The sequence below is a fragment of the Xiphophorus hellerii genome, chromosome 2 (assembly GCF_003331165.1).
Source record: "Xiphophorus hellerii strain 12219 chromosome 2, Xiphophorus_hellerii-4.1, whole genome shotgun sequence".
In the NCBI taxonomy this organism is placed as follows: Eukaryota; Metazoa; Chordata; class Actinopteri; order Cyprinodontiformes; family Poeciliidae; genus Xiphophorus; species Xiphophorus hellerii.
The window spans coordinates 16,450,904-16,469,242 of NC_045673.1; the positions used below are offsets into that span (position 1 = coordinate 16,450,904).

General features: G+C 37.9%; 1 protein-coding gene across 1 annotated transcript in view; it reads right to left on the bottom strand.

The window, feature by feature from the left end:
* The window catches only part of b4galnt4a (beta-1,4-N-acetyl-galactosaminyl transferase 4a), a 144,599-nt gene that overhangs the window by 86,350 nt on the left and 39,910 nt on the right, over nt 1–18,339 (bottom strand). The window contains 1 exon segment of the mRNA XM_032585208.1: nt 2,937–3,049. Coding sequence (XP_032441099.1) covers nt 2,937–3,049 — 113 coding nt within the window.

The following is an 18,339-nucleotide window of genomic DNA, read 5'->3' on the forward strand; positions in this document are numbered from 1 at the left end:
CTGGTTATAATACACAAACAATTATAAACTAAAATCAGCTAATTTAAAATGCAGACAGGTTATAACAGCTATACTGACCACCTTTCTTGTGTAAAATTATCAAGGAGAGGATTGGTTGCCAAGGCCATTTCTTCATGCTTCATTTAGTTGCATGTGCTCATTTTTGTCTGTCGATCAAATCAGTGCAGAGACTCTGAGCGAACCTGCGGCAAGCAGCCAACCGTGTCCATGCAGAAGCTTGCACAACAGTGGAAAATGCTCCATGACAGGAACCAAAGGAAATCAGCCTGGGAAAGTAGCATTATTGTTCTGTTTATTTCGTTTAAAAGGAATCAAATGTGAATCACTTTGATTAATATGTTATTCTTATGGTATTCTTTTCATTTCCTTTGTTTGCAATGAGCCCAACAGCCTCAGTGAGATTTCGCATCTCAGCCACTAAACTTTATATCAGCTCCAGCCGACTAAATTCAGTCTTTTGAATTTGTGATATTGGATGTTATGATGATAGTGATACATTGTTACCTGTTTACTATAATTTGCGTCATTTTTACTATCTTCACACCTGCTTAACTGATATAGACATTAAAGACAAAATACAACTTGATGTTTAGAATACAGATTCGTCTGATACTGATTAAGTCAGAATTCATTTTGTCTAAAAAAAAAAAAAACCACACAATTGAGGTATTTCCAGGTCAACTTTTATTTTATGGTATGTATTGATGAATGAAAAACTACTACTTCGTTAAAATGTTCCCCTTCAAGACATTTGGAATGGATTTTTTTTTCATTTCTAAATACCAGAACTTTAAGATTACACATCCAACTCATCCCTCCACAGCTGCCTAATACGGGCTTTTATTTATACTGACTAAATATGGAGTGAATGTTAAATAAATACAAACTATCTTCCTTCACATCCTAATTCTTTCACACTTCAAGGTGTTTTGATGATACCCGAGGCAAGACGAAACTTTCAGGTAGACTGCCTGTCAACACGAGTGGCAAGAGATCTGATCAATTGAGGGTTGAAGAAGAAGATATCAATAATAAATTGCCCTTCTGAGCCTGAGATGATGAATGAGTGTAAAATGTTTGGCTTTTTTTCTTTACTATAGAGAAAAGTTAAACTCCAGAGCAAAGATTTAAGATGAACCAAAACATGTTTGCCTGTTTTGAATACAAACATGTTCAAATCTACTTTGAAAGACACATACAGTACTTTTATTGGTGTCAGGGGAGAGAAATAAGTATTTGTATTTATTGCCAAGCTAAGATGAGTATTGGCTTTTACAAGCAAACTATTCCTCTGTAATGTTACTTTCAGTAGTATATACCTCTACAGTTTTAACAGCTAAATATCTTTAATAGCAGTAGGATAGCACACATTGTGCTTCTTCTTTAAATAAATTAAAAATCATAATTTTAATTTTAATTCATTTCCAATTGGAAAAAAATCAATGATGGGAAATAATTGTCTCTCCCAGTCATAATTGCCACAACCATGGCACCTCTAGCCTTTACCTCTCCTTCATAATAAGCAGATGGGTCATTCACAAAAAACAAAAAAATAATTTTTAATTTCTTATTGGTTAACACTAGTCTGCTTATCTTGTAAAACATACTTTAATTCAACAGCGGGGGGAACAACTTACTATAGCAATACTGGGAATGCTACATGGTGAGATTCCCTTTTTAAAATCTAATACTTTCCTCTGATTAGCATATGTGCTAATCACACATATGCTAGTCCGTACCTTCAAGATGTCACATAGCAGCACCAGAATCGCATGCAATGACCTTGATGATGACGTTCCTTTTTATGCAGTTGTATAGACAATTGCATTTCCTTGAATAATAAAATGTGAATCATAATATTGTAAAAGCAGGTTTGTAGAATTGTAGTTGCTCAGCAGGGAGTCAAGTCTCAAAATTGTTATCGAAGATGAACCAATCAGGTTTTTCAAGCCCAGTGCTTATTTCCATTGTCTTAGATGTTGGCCCTGCATAACCAGATTTATTTTTCCCCAAAGGGTTGTGATGCATAAGAAAACAAATATGTGGCTGCTTTTCATAAAGAGGTAGAAATTTTGAATCTCAAAGCAATGTGGGGAACACACAATCTTTTCCATTGCATGCTATTAGTTGATGCACTCATACAAAAAATGGAAAAAGTTCTCAGATTTGATTCAATTAATGAACTGAAATATAAAATCTGGTTCTTCTCCTGTTAATCACTGACCACAAATCAGTGGTTGACAGGAGAATAAGGGAAAATTTGCCAATTAATTTATGCATCTCTAATAACATGCAATGCGTCTATGCCCCGTGTTTTAAATGCCTTATTGTGTTCACGCCAACAGCTTTGCACCAATCTAAAATCAGAATTTCAAACTCTTGATTTAAAAATATAACAGAAGTGAAAGCTAGGAGGTTTGACTGCACAGCACACTCAAAATGTAATTTAAGCTGTGGCCTCCCCGAGCAGGAAATGTCATTAAAATTCACAGCAGCTGGTTAGAACAAAATGAAAAGGCTAAACTGCAAGATTTGCTTCAGGTAAAATACAAAATGCCTAAAACAAAACAATCTCACAAATGATTTGCTTTATTATCTTTTATTTTCATGTGCCATAATATAATAGCTTTAAATCCAATTGAAAGAAGGTGTAATTTGAGACACTGTTAAGGTAATGCAAAAGTTTCTGGACGAACCGGGTCACAGGTCTTCTTGCAGGGTGATTATTAAAGAGCACAAATATGATTCCTTCTGCCATGAGGTGCTTCTCTACACACAGAAGGTTAAAACCTTGCTGCTGCCGGTTAGTCAGAGAGATGTGGGTGGAGTGGTGAATATGCATTAAGACAGGGACATCTCTCTGATAGCTTTCAGCGTGAGGAAACAAAACAAAATGTTGCAAGAGAGAGACTCACTGCCGCCTCGTCCTCCCTACTGTCACTGGTGTCCTCGCTCTTGTGGTGTCCGGCTGAGGAGCGAGTGTCCCTCTTTCGGCTGGCATCCGTCCCGTCCGTCTGTCTCTCTCCATCTGGACAGGAAAAAACAAACATTAAACTGTTCAGTCAGCCAACTATCATCATTATCTTGACAAATGTCACTTGCCTTTGTTATCCTCATTATTAAAATCAACATCTTCATTTTAATCATTGGCATTAATGGGGACATTTCCCTCCTAATCTCAGTCACGTTTATTAACATCAGTACATTTAAAATGACAAACAGTATCGTTTCCATCTATACCGTAGTCAAAAATAAATTTGTGCAAATACCATTTCTTCCCAGTTATCAGACAGAAATCGATAATTTCAAACAAAATAATAATAAGGTGGATCGGTGTGTGTGATTACAATTAGAGAACAAAGCAACAGAGGAAAGTAAAAATAATAGTCCAGAGAGAAAATGTGAAGGTAATATAAAAAGGAAGTTTTCAACAAATAGCTTCCATGCAATAAAACTAGAGTGTTGTTCTGACACAGATGGAATATGAGGGTTTTGATGCATAATGGTGACAATTGCCTTGGCTGAAAGTAAACAAACAATACTTATTATGTGTCTAGGCATGCTCTTGAAAGTGCGTTTTTTTGTCAGAGCATCGGTTAAGAAAAAAAGCAAATGATCTCTCTGTGCTGCCAGCAAACACAGACACACACAGTTATGGATGGTCAAACTGAAGCACAAATCAATACAGGATTTTCAGCAACTTATGAGGGTCTGGTTTTACAGAGCAACAAGAACCAAATATGTCCCCATAAGAGTTGCTATAAACATGTGCAGCGCATATAAAAAAGGGAGAGTCTATTCTCCATTCAGTCCAACCTCTTTTTATTTGTATTTGACTTCATTTGATCCCATTTGGCTGACATGGCTCAGGAATGCACAACACTGTCGCTGCGAGGAAGGGATTCAATAAAAGATGGCGCCTGTGCTGTTGACTATCTCATAAAAAGTGATGGTGACTGAGTGTGTGAGGGGTGAGGGTGACTTTGTGCTCTCCTAAAGCTGAATGCATTACAGTACAATTGGTTCATTACTGTCTGCCTGATGGTGGTGGCTGTAGTTTACACACACAAACACACCCACAGGCACGCTTTAAAGAAGAGTGGCTTAGCAGAATCTCACACACACACACCCACCACACAAACACGCACACCCAGGAAGCGAATGTGATTAAAAGACAAAATGGGGAGAATGGCTAGCTATAAAGCATAATGAGCACTAATAGTTTTCCAATATGTTCCCTTAACAACAAGTTGAGTGGGTTGAATTGGATGCAATGATTGAAGAAGGGGTGGAGCTGCGGGGAGATTGTTGGAGATTGAAGGACAACCACAGTGTTGTTGATTTTTCTTCCTCACTCAGACACAAAAACAATGAAGCACAGCAGAGACGGTCTAACCAAAGATGCAAAAAAATAATAGTTTGCTGATGACTTCAAGCTACTATTTGAAAGTTTCCAGCAAATGCAATCTGTACTAATGATTTCCTTTCCACATTTGCTTGGAGATCATCTTCCCTGTCCTGCTCTGTTTCCAGACAGCTGTAATCAGATATGCTTTGATCTGAGGAAGAACATTTAGAGCTCACAATAAATTACCTATCCATTTTTCCCCATCTCTTTCTTTAGAAAAGACATGTGATACTATCAAAAAGAAATTAGTAATAAAAAAATAAATACACTGAGCAAGTTTAGATTACAAACATGGTAACTATAAGAGGTTGTACTCTGAAAGCTGCCCTAATTAACTTTGGCTCATGAAAATGTTGACTTATGAGGAACCGAAGCAGGTCATGAGTTTTAGCTTTACATTTAAATACTCTTTGCCCAAAATTATTTTTAGACCAAGCTGATGTGTGAACAGTTTCCAGCTTTCACATCATTGCTTTATGTAAATGATGTGGTACCAATAACTTTAAAGTGCAGACATCAAGGCAGTTTTCAAGTAAATCTAAAGAATTTGTGAGGAGAATTATCCGTAGTAGATTCAATTAAAAAGGCCATGGTCTCAAGGTGAAAAGGATGCACTGCTAACTCCCATGCAGCTTGAGTTGTTGTATTGGTTTGTAACATTTCAAGAAAAAATAGGAGTTCAAAGATGGTATTAAAGATTTACTGAGCCTAACATTTACATTATATTTTATCCTGACACTAAACTTCCTATGAAGGGTGAATGGATCCTCCTCAAGGTGAGAATCTCCAAGTAAAGTCACATTTAAGAAGACAACTGAATTGTTTTAGGCACTTGGTGAAGTGGATTAGGCAGAGGGATACGAAGGTTGCATTATGCTAACAGAAGTAGTCATCAGAAGGCAGGTATGCAGTTAGCATCAACTAGGACGGACATAGTCAGCAACAAACAAAAAAAAATGGTGTGACCTTAATGATGCTCAATTCATAGTATGTGGTTAAAGTTATATCTAGCAAATATTCTCCTTATTGCACTCCCACACCAGCCTTTTGGTCATCTGGAACCTCTTTCACTACTTTTATCCACATAACTGTCGCTAACTGGTAGTCTTCTCATGTCTAACTATTCTCTGCAAAGCCTGGGGAGTCAGTACTTTAAGACTCAGCCCATCCGATACAAAAAACTATCTCCCATTCAAAGTCACTTCAATTTCTTTTCTTCCACATTATGGTGTGCAGTCCATCAACCTCAATGCTTTGCTACTATGTGATTGGTGAATAGCTATTTATGTTGACAAGAACCTGCCATCTCCATTAGGTAAATAACGTGTACCTAATGAAGTGGCCAGTGAGGGCATCCCTTATATTCTTTTAGGTGAGGACTACATTAAACAAAACCCAAAATCTTCATTTCAAGCACACTTGAGAATAACATACAGCCTTTCTAAAGCTCTTAAAATCTCTAAAAATCACTACCTGAAACAGCAGCCAGGCGTCAAAGAGTGAAGGATCAATAAAAGAAGGATGCATTAAAATGATAATTCAGACATGACATATTCTTCAAATATGAAGCAAATATTTATGAATTCTCCCATTGTGTTAGAATATTTTGTTAAACACAATCTTGAGTCTCTGCACTTATCCAGGGTCGTGGAAAACTAAACTTAATTCACTGTAACAGAAAATGTTCTCAGATTTGTTCACTCACTTGCCGATTTTGTTGTTTATGCATTTGTGTACGTTAATGTGAGCATCCTGGAACACGCATCAAGACTCTCGATTTGTTTATGTGTTTATGTTCACACACATAAAAATGGGAATTAAGTTTGGATTTGCTCTTGTGTAGCTTTTCAGACGTCTTTGTTGCTACAGCCACATATTTCTTATATTCCTTGTTCAGTACGTTTGCCTTCAGCGAAGCTGCAATGCATGACTTTCATTCGTAGTTTATTGAAACCAAGTTTCAAAGAAAAGGACAAACGCAAGGACATCTCACATGCTCTCTGGAGCAAGCTAAAAGTCAGTGCCTGCTCTGTGACAAGACTTCCTCAAGCCTCTATACTACCTTTAATGAAGTAATGAAGAGCGGACTGGCAGGTTAATGGAAGCCAATTGACTACAAGCTCTGCCACCAGCGGGAAACCACGCAGCATACTAATGATTAAAGAGTCACCTGTCTTTTGCTCTGCTTAATCAGTTCATGGCCTCCAGTTCTAAACCAGCAGAAATATTTAATGTGCAGATGAAGTGATTGAGTGCAACTTCTTCAACTTTGAGAGGACACAGGCGAGCTCACTGTTTGAAGCTTTTTGTAGATTGCATCACAAAGGCCACAACTCAGGGGAGGTTTATACAAAAGTTTACGTGGAGGAGGCATCTTGGCACACAAAGATTTGGGAAAAACTTTCTCTCAGGTTCAGCTGTTTTTAAGAAGCAAGTAATGAGTTTGCCTTGCCTGGGATGCCTTTAAAACTACTGGTATTCTAAACTTTAAAGAGTTCACCCGACCGCAGCTGTCAGAGCTCACATCAGAGTTGAGGAGGTGTCAGGTTATATGTATATATGTGTGTAGATCAATGTGCTTGGGTGGATATGCGCACAGCATATGGAAATGCTTGTGCATGTGTGTCTGCAAGAATGACAAGAACACAGAGTTTACTGTGAGGTGGTTTTTCTCTGTATGCTAAGTGATGAGCAGCAAGGTGATACAGCAGTATGCTAATCACAGAATCAGAGAAAATGCTGCGGCAGAAGCTAAAACTATGGCAAAGAAATAGAAGAAAAGCAGGCAGGATGTTGTTGTGAAGCATAGGTACATATTTCATTATTTTAAAGCGGAGAAAGTAACATCTTATAGCACAATCAAGTAACTACATTATGTGTAGTTCTTATAAAAATGCTGTATATATCAAACATGACAGCATTTGGTTTTTATGCTCCACTAACCAGGAACTTCCAGAAAACAGTGAGAACACTGGAGTTCCTTAAAATCAAGGCTAAAAACCAACTGGTACACAGTTGCCTTTAATTAATAATAACTGGAACATTGATCATTATATTTGATGTATATTTCTATATATGACTTTGATGATGGCATTTGACAAAGTTAAATGTCTTTTGCTTATTAAATAAGTGGTTACTGTATTGTCTTTTTATGGTGTAAAGAGCTTTAAACTGCCTTGTTGCTAACATGTGCTACACAAATCAATTTGACTTTAGAAGTGTAATGTTGCAATAAAAAAAGGAATGGTTCATGGCAGGCAGCCATACAGACATTTTTTGTGCATCAAAACTAAAAGGCATTCAGACAAACCACTTTTTCTGTTATAAGTGTTGAGATTTTGGAATAAGAGATGTGGCATGGAATAAGAGGTGTTAAATGCTGTTAAAGGACCATCTGGGGACATGCATTGTAACTAGCCAAGACCATAAATGTTATAGTGTTTAATATTTGTTTATACTTAACATTTGTCCCCATGCAAATTGACAATAAAAGGAAGGTTTACTGCACCTTCTGCATTTAAAAAAATCAAACGCAGTGTCTCTGAGCGCACTGCAATTGATTCATGCAGAGATACATAAATGAGCATCAATGGGTTTAGTTTGAACACATATGATGAACCCAAGTCAATAAAAAATTGATAAATAATAACCGGTTGTCCGGAAGCCATCAGGATTTGTTCTTTGCAATAATCCCAGTAAGAGTGATATAACAGCAAAAAAAAATCAATCATACTAGCTCACAACATTTAGAGCACAATGCCAGTTCCTCTTCCTGCAATTGATTTACAAGTGTTGTCTCAAGAGGGTCAACTTGTGAAACAGAGAACAGAAGAAGCGCATATTAAAGTATGTTATTGTTAGTTGTCTAAAAAGGCTTTCAAAAATCTATTTGAAACAAATATTTAATGCTGCCAGGCATCTGTGTTCCTCCATTTGAAATATTACGAGAATGTCTTTTTTCACACCAGTGATTTTACTTTTATTGTAGAAATGAGTGTGAATGGCTGTGTGTGTTTTTGAAATAAAATAGGTCTGGAATATATATTTTGTAGCAACAGAAACACAATTTAATATTTAAATTACAAGTGTTTTTTATTAGTAAATCCATTCAATAAAAGAGTGATTGTGTCTTTAAATATTAGTAGAAAATTAACCCTAGTTAAAAATGTACATATGTTACCACTCATATATGCACATACCAAAAGAAAGTATCTTAGATTAGTTACCAAGTTATCTGTTCAATTACTGGCAGTGGGCAACCACAAACAATGCTAAAGTTAGAGTTAGCATATGCTTAATAGCTTCCTATTGGCACTTAACCCTAATTTTGAGTTGGGACCATATGTGATCGTCTCCATCTCTGATACTTAAACTGGTCAAACCTGAGCTGACCCCATGACACTGAATAGATATTTTTTTAATACACACTAGCTTTATGAAACCTTTATTTTGTTTCTAGGACGACAAAAATCTTTTTGCATAAACAGAGGAGCAACGGTAAATGTCAGATCTAGGTCATCAATGAAGGAGCAAACAAGTTTGTAAATCAGTTACACAATCAGCCAGTGAAGGTTTGTTGTTGTCCTCAGCAAACATGAGGTGTGCTGAATGACTGAGACAATTGCTTTATGACAAAACTTTTCTCTTGCTATAGTTTCATGCAGGCCGCCTTCCTGCACACAAAGTGTAAAACCATGCACAAGGTTGTCAGAGCTTCAGTCACAAACTCTCAAAGGGTTTAGCATCAGTACCCATGTCCTCTGTCTAAGTCCAGTGCCATTTGTTCATTGTGTCTTTATTAATATCTTCCCCTGGCTCCATATGCTCGTGGTACATGCTCAGTGCCCATTCCCAGTATGGAAAGCACCGACCCTGAATGGAATGGAGTACCGCTGGATCTGAATCAAAGTTTTGATTCAGAAAGACCCATCCTATTTTTGATTGGCTAGTAAGCTTGTCTCATGTGGTTGGGAGTGAATGCTATGTCTCTGTTGGATTCAGAGAAATGTCTGATAAACCTCTACGTAAGCAAGGTTAAATTTTTTTTGCTGGTACACCGGAGATTCAGCATAGCCCCACAGTGGTATTGGTCCTATATGTATGTGATAATATTCTGGTAGCTAAAAAGTTGGACAGTAACAATATTTCACCAGCTAGTGACAAATGAAACACAAAATGTGTTTCCAAGGTGGTTAGTTTGTGCAATATTACTCATGGTTGCCACAACCTCGCTTCTCCTAACCTTAAGCAGAATGGTACAGAGTTTACCTTAATTTACTCTTCCATTTTCACAGCCAGCTCTGAAAGTCAAATGAGAAAGGATAAAGTATGCAAACTTTTGCCATGACACAACTACTGTGCTGGCTTGTATGTCCGTATGGACTTCTGATGTTGCGAACTCAAAGCTTAGTAAGGTGAATTTCCTTCTGCAAATTACTGTTGTACTCAGCTGCTCACAGGCGTACCGACCTGTCTGTAAAGTTCCTCCATAAGCCCCTGACCTTCCTTATTGCCAAGGTGGGTTTGTGTGCTTAACTGCAGCTGACAGCATGTTTTGCTTTTTTCATTGCACTAAAAACTCTAGAGACCTACTGTTTCTCAGTTGCTGACACAACAACATCTGTATGTGAAACCACCGTATTTCACTCATTGTTAGCATGTCTATGTGTTTTGCCTATACTCTTGAGAAATGTGCTTACCAAGAACCCTCGTGGCTCTTCTTACAGGTAGCATTCAATAATGTCCAGATATAAATACATAATTGATGTCTTTTTTGGGAAGGCTTCTCCACAAATGAGCTTGGCTGATTGTGGATCTAATTGTTTAGTGAAGGACATTAGAAGGAAATTGAAGAAAAATGTAAATATAGAAATATGGAAAGAAAGGCAGAAAAAAGAACAAACAAAAGGTTTATAGAGAGAGAAGACTGCAGATGTGTGTACCACACCACAACGCACTCTGTAAATAATAGACAGGTTGGTCTTGTCTGCTCAGTGAATACTGTATGACTTCATCTTTGTGATGCAGACTGTTCTCCCTTTGTGTTTGGAGCATCCTCATGTGGGAACTGTACAGATCCCTCTGCTACCCATCCTCTATTTGGAAAGAGATTAAAATTGCATAAGACAAAACAAGAGGATGCAGCTTTTAAAGCTGCAAGAGTGGGAAATAAAAAAAAAAGGTTAAGTGGGAAAAGGATGGTTGTAAATGGAGGAAACACGTGGGTATTAGGGATGAGATGAAATTAAAAGTCAAGGGGGAGATTTTCTTTTTTTTTTTACCAAACATTGGGTCAAGAAATATTACCCAGTTTGTTCTAAGTATGTTCATAGAGTGTAATTTTAACAAAACAACAGCCTGATATTGCTTTACTATTTTAATAAAAGTCTTATTAGACATTATGGAGTTTTAGTCATTATTGTTTAATCTGATCATTTCAAGATCAGACTAAAGATAATGAACAAAACATTAAGTCCAAATATCACTTGGTAATTAAGCAGTTCTTCATATTACTTCACTCTTTGAAAAAACATGGAAAACATGTCACTTAAACCCCTTTTTGAAGAACTGAAAACCAAAACCACTAGTTCTGCATACAGCTGAAACCAGATATTGGCACACTAGTACAGAAAGCCAATAATCATTTTTGCCCCTCAGTGTCTTAAATCTGCCTAAACATTTCCTGATTTAAAAAACAAAATCAGTTCAGTTAAGATAACTTAAAATATTAATATTTGCTAAATGTCAGAATTAGTGTGACACAGAATGTTTTAGAGATTTTTCCCATAAGTATTTCCTTTATATTTGGTATTATTACCCTTACTCTAATGGAATATATTGAGATTTCAAGGCGTCCTTCCACAAGTTTGTCATCAAAGGTTTTGCGCCAGTCTCTCCAGCAGCAAAACACTCCCACAATATGGTGCATCACTTTGGACGGTGTTCTCTAGTTTCCAAGTTTCACTCTATTCTATCCAAATGTAAGAATGTACATGATGGTCAAACACCAACATTTTATTTTCATCACTAATTTCCAAAAAGTGCAGTATTTGAGTCTGAGTGTATTTTCAAACAGTAATCTGTTTCTTTATGTTGCTTTTGGAGTAACCTCTTCTTCCTCTCTGAGTGGCCTTTCAGACAATATCTGTCAGACTCATTTTGTCCGACTGTGACATTTTTTTTTTTTTTTTTACCAGCTTCAGGGGAAATCTTCACAAGGTCTGTTTTTCTTTGCTCTGGATGTGATGTGCACATTTCTGCATCAAAACACTCCGGGGCACATAACCAGCGTCCTTGCTGAACATTATGATGGCAGGACGTTGTGTTTTGTATTTGCATATAACTGTCTGAACAGACAAATGTAAACCCTCAGGCTTTAAATGGTATCCTAGGATGAACCAGACTTCTGGAGCGCCACAGTTCTCTTCTTTATATCATCCCTGATATCTGAATTTCTTTCATGATGCCACACAACAAAGCAGTTTGATTTGAGGCGTGCTTGAGAATACATCCACAGGTGATTATTGCTTGGTTTAATTCTAACATTGTGAGTTAACCTGTCTAAGGCCTACAAAGCCATTACATCACCATCAATACTTTGTTAAACACTTTAAAAGACATCTATTGTTCTTTTCTGACTGAAAAGAACAATAGAAACATGACACAGTTGGATTTTGTTCATTCTAATGTACGTACGTAAAACAGTTAACAGCTAATATGATTTGATGTGACAGAGAAAACAAATGTCTTTTTATACACTGTATGTAAAAATTTGATTTCAACAGCATGTAACCCAATGCTGGGTCATGAAAATAACTCAAACTTGATTATTTTTAATGCAGTAGTGTTCACAGTGGGCCCACATTGCTCACATCCATTACTTGACTGGCTATTCAAAGACTTTATTCAATGACACTTTTTTTGTATAAGAATTTGAGTTTGAGTATATGCTTTTAACTGTTGGAGAGCTTACACAGTTTTACAAGGCGTTTTACTCTGCAATCACGCATGACAATATGAGATATGGTTGAGAAAAGGCAGTGGAGGATATAAAGCTTCTAATTGACTCGCTTAACACAGAATGACCAGGCATCCATGCATGCACACAGGCAGGGTGGCATGGCAGGGGGCAGCATAAGTGTTGCAGGGCTTGCTTGCGCTGTACTGGCCAAATGGAGCCAGCTAATTATAGCAAATAAACTGCACTGATCTGTGCCATTAGCCAGTCAGTAACGAAGCTGAGTGGAGGGCTGCTGTGACACTGATGAATAGGTCCGGCTTTGAGTGCTGGACTCTCTGGCCTTTAGCTTAGCTCTAACAACAAGGCCTTCTGAGAAAAGAGAGAGCACATTAAGACAAGAGGCGTAACAAGGCTTCAGACACGAGAGAAGATGAGATAAATAGAGACAAAGAGGCTGTGATCATGAGGAGCAGGAAACGGCAAAAGGAGAGATGAAAAACTTGAAAGAGAACATGCAGAGTGAAGAGGGGAAGTTGAAGGCCTTTGGGTGTGTTGGAGAAAAAAAGAAGCAACATTGCATAAAAATGCATAATGTGATATAATATGGGTCAGGGGCAATGAAGTCCCACAATCTCTTCTTTTCACTCCTAGATTGCTTTAGACTTTACTAAAGTGCTGCTAAAGTGATTTAGGATCATTTAAATAACATAAAACAAAATGCCTGGATGGGAACAAACATAAAATCAGAGCTTCACTACCGGGGCACACATTTAATAGACAGCCTGAAAGAAAATGGTATGATCTTGTGGCAGATAAGGGCAAATAACACGCACACGCATGGCACATGCACACACACAAGCAAATGAAATGCAAACACACCTTCAGTAAAAATAAAATAATATACTGTGAGTATAGGATTAATTTTGCATTCTTATTTTAAGGAATATTCAGGAAATTTCTAACAGTGGCATTCAGAGTGAGATTATGAAAGGATGTTATTTACATCCAGTTAGCACAATTTCTATATCTGGTGAGCGATATTAATAGGTCTTGGTGTAGAAAAACTTTCACCCTCTAACTTTGCTCCTGGGAAATGTCGCAACAATCTGCTAAACTATGGGGTGCCATCAATGAATCTTCAAAATAGGAATGTTTTTATGCCCCGAAATTGTTATAATTAAATACAATGTAATAACTGTCAAATGTGTTATTTTATCTGAATTTTCTTATTTTGCTCACTTAGAAACACAGAAACCTTTAAAAGAATTCCTAAATGCCAATATTTTTACAAACTAGTCAATGTCCTGACCTCCGTATGTGATGTATTTTCATTCTGCAGGAAGGAAAAAAAAAAGTTTTTCATCATTTACTTTACCATAATGTATAAGCACTCCTCTTAGTGCAATGGAAAAAGCTGTACTGGTTTATTCCCTAGAAAACAAATGTTTTCGCTGAGGAAACACACATTTCTCTTGCGGTTTTCAAGTTCTATACATTTTCAATTGATTTTTGTCGGTCTACAAGTGAGTAAGCGATGCCAAAAATACTATACATGTGGTGTATGATAAATGCTCTGATGTTCCCTCATACTACATGCTTTCTATCTCCCTTATTGATCTGTCTTGCTTTTTATTCTTTACTGAATGTGGGACGGATTCAGAAAGCTGGAAACTCAGGGTCACAATGGGCAAACAGTAAAAAAGAAAATCATGTAATTCTATCAAGCTCCCATGTGGTTGGAGTTTGGCCACAAGCTGTGTACCAAATCAGTCTGATTCCTCCACAAACTGCCAGAAAACATTCACAGTTCGTTTCTAAATGGCTTTCTGCTTCTGCCCATCTCCTCCTGCTGCTTAATGCCCAGGGCCTTTGTGAACTCCACGGGCTCACTGGAGGTCTTGAAGGTCAGCGTTGGCCCTTTTGATGGATTACCATGGTGATAGGATAGAAAAATTGGAAACATTACCTTCATGATTTTTTGACAAAAAAATGTAAAAACTGAGTTTGATGGATACGAAGGTTAAAGAAAGTTATAATAACCTCTCAGATAGATTCACAAATATTTTTAAAGATGTTTTCAAGTATAAATAAAGTCAGATTAAAAGAACCATTGTGGCCAGCATTTTATTATGAGGATTATAAGTTAAAGGAACAGTAAAATGGAGAACATTGATGGAGTAGATTCAGTTTCTAGTTTTGAGGTGTACAAATGTTTGAAAAAAGACTCAACAGCCTTTAATCCTTAGAGTTGCTAGAGACACACAGCATAACATCTTCAATCAAAGTCAAGGTATGGACAAGGCATTAAAGTCCTGTGCAGATGTCATGCCTTGCACATCACTAGGGAACCGAATTAGAAGAAACAGACAAAGGTTGCATGCATCCTCCTCCCGCTCACCCATTAGCAAGCATTTGTAAACAAAGACATGGCACCTATAGGGCCTCAGCATTGGCCTACGCAGTGTTGCATTGTTAGCAAGAGTCAGAGACAGACCGAGCAACTAAATGAGGTGAGAAGTTTGTAGGAGACCTTTCTATGATCCTTCATCCATCTTCTGCGCCCCTGACAGCTGAGCTGCTACATTACGAGACAGTGAGTGAGGAGCCTGGGGTGTACTGCACCCAGTCTGCATCCAAAAAAGAAACGTACAAAAGATAAACCTGACACTCGAGGCCAAAGCTTCATCTCTTGTGGCACCAAGCAATGCGAGTCAGAAATAAATTTCAAAAGGGATGCGATTCTTATGGGAGCAGCAGAAAAGGACGATTCAACAGCGTCAGACAAGGAGAGCGGGGGAAAAAGGAGTAGTTCATCCCCCTTCCTTATGTTACAACTGTTCTACCTTCTCAATCACTTTCTTCAACCATCTGATAAGTTAGCAGCAATTATTACTTGAATGTGGTTTCCATGTAGAACTCCAATGTGGTCATTATCCTCCACCGAGTACCGTATTATCATTATTGGAAGGAGTCATTACTTTCCTGATAATATCACCATTATGCAGCGTGGAACGGAGGTAGAGAGAGAGGGCTGGTGAAGGTAAGAGAACAGATATAACAGACTTAACAGGTGCCTAGAAAAATGAAGGTGTTACAGAAGGAGAAGGATTCTGACAGGATAGGAAAAGATGGAGGAAGACAGGAGAAGGTGAAAGTGGGTAGAGCAAGGATGAAAGAAGACAGACGAGAAAACTCAAGAGAAAAGGAGCAGGTGATGTGTTACATACAAGAAGAAGAGGGGGTAGAAGGGTATGAAGAAGGAGGAGGACCGAAACAATAATAGCCTTGTCTTATCACTGTACAGTGATAAATTCCCCCTCTCGTCAGGGAGTCCAGGCCCAAGCTGGGACCGAGCCAGATGACAAACCACTTCCACCCTGCACCGCAGTCCTGGCTATTTACGAGCAGGCAGCTCATGGAAACCAGCTGGGCCTCGATTCATCTCGCTTTGGTGGTGTCACACTTTGGCCCTGGTGACAACCTTAAATGAGGCTACTCGGCTGCACCCTGCCAGCTCTAAAACTGCCCTCAACAGTGACAGACACTTCAGGTGATCCTCTCCTCGTTATTAGTGAATGACTCTGCTCTGGACAATTTTCGGCTCCGGGAAGTCAAAGAGGCAGATGCAACAGACTGGCTCAAATTGCAAAACTAAACAGGATTGGAGAAGCACCAATAAGACTTTCCCTGCTTGTTACCGATTTCAGGTTTTCTTCATGTCTGATCTTCCGATTCTGTTTTTCCTTAACACTATAACAGAGGACAAAGAAAAAGATATGTTAGTTTCCTTGAAGAGGTTGTAGATTTTAGTCTCTTTAGTCCAGTAGAGATTGAGAAAATTACATGACTGGCCCGTTTATGCCTTAATGCAGTTTCCTTAACCATCAATTTAATGATTGTTTTCAGCTTGTCTGTCTTCTCGGATTACAAGAGTAACAGAGTAACAACCCCAAACATCACTGTCTCCGTAGCAACACACTCCAACGCATTTCAGGTCAGAAGGGATACGTATTCCCTTCAGCTGTGTTCTGGATGCGTCCTGGGTTTTTTACCAGTGAGCATGGCCAGAAAACTACCAAAACGATATGTTCAGGAGCCAACATGGTCAGATGCCAGAACTACCTCCACTGATTCCTTCTGATGCAGAGGAGCAGCAGCTGTACTTTCGAGTCCCACTGGATGAGCTAGTTTACTCTGTAAGACAGTCCAGTGGTAGGGATTTTTATCCAACTGTATCCAGGCATCCCTTGGTTTTTGTCCTTAACTGTATTTCATGACCTTAGGTGAATCTGGGTCAGTAAATTGAAAACTAAATTTACAAATGGTCCATCACCTTTACCTGATTTTTGATTAACTCTGGAAAATATCCCAGAGTACAGGCTGTTAGCTGATGCATTTATAGGCTGAATATGATGGCAAGTTTGATGCTTAATGATCACAGATGTAAAACAACAAATCAGATTTTCAGTATCAAGGGGAAATTGTTCAAATCCAATCCGATCCCATAGATTGGTGCAAACTGAGGATGTTTTATATATGCACTTAAATGAGACAAGTATTGTAAATAACCCTTAGTAAATTATATAAAAACCTGAATAAACTCCTGCATGAAATTCTATTCTTATTCTCACTTAAGCAAAGTGTATTTACTCTCCAAGCACAAAACAAAATTCTCTCTTTAACCCTGAGTCAGTCACCAAGGACAGAGTGCTCTAATAAGCCGGACACTCCGCCAAGCAATTAATTCATGCAAGCTGCTGCAATTTTTTGTGCTTTGTTTCTTCTGTCTGTTTACCCATTCACATATTCTAGCAATGAGTAAATTATTCATGGGTGTTCCTTTTTGGATCTTCCAGTGACAGCAAAATCTGGTTTCACTGCAAATATTAAGGCAAGGAACTTCAATCCAGCTTCAGCGATGATGGTTATGTTATTTATATTTACATCAGTCACACTGGTTTTACTCCAATGAATGCAAAAACCACCACATATTGTCTGTATGAAACCTCAGGATTCATTTATTTTTGCAGCTTTCACCTTTGTTTAATGTGCTTAAATTATGTACTTCCACCATCTGTTTGTTTACTAGAAGGTCTAATGTACAAACCAGGGTCACATATTAGAAGCATAGATTTTCAAGACAAAGTGAGAAGATCTGAATCTATATTTTCTTCCTCAGTTACTGTTCACAGAGACTTATGTGTGGGAGTTTTGTGTTGATGATGTGCTCCATCAAGTGGAAGTAGAAGGGATGAGATATAAAGGAAAAGTCTGTCTGAGGAGACACGTGGAAACCTCGGTTTTCCTTAAAACACCAAGAATAGTGTGTGATGCTCACTGGTGAATGGCGTTATACTGATAATTACTGCTCGTGGATAACGTATCAGCAAAGAATAAAGTTGCCTCTGTTATCAGTGCACACCTTTGGTCACTCACTCTCTTCTCTTCTAGGAAGAGTGGACAGTGCAACACTATCATTTCTGTGTCCTTAATTGAACAGATGTTCAACTCATTCAGTGCAGGAACAAAGACAGGGCTTTAATCAATGCATTTTTCCACTGATTTGCAAAACCACAATGTGTCCATGCCTGGTGTGAGATTACCTCAGGCTCCTGCGTCACTCTGCTTGGCTCAAAAATAGAAAGATGTATGTATTTTAAAGGCTGACACTAATTAAAATGTGCTCAAAGTAGGATACTGAATCCAATTCAATTTTTATATTTTGTGCAACAGGTGGTTTAACAGAATAAAAACAACATTGCTGTGAACATTATTCAGTTGAGAAAGAGTCCAAAATAGATCATTTCAAATGTTTTTTAAGTTAGAGCAAAAAGGACTTTTTGCTCTAACTTTTTGCTGATCCATAAAATTTTGCAGTGCAGTTAATGAAGTAAAAGGTAACTTTCATGCACAAACTTTAGTTAGATTAAATTACATGCATTTTGTGAGA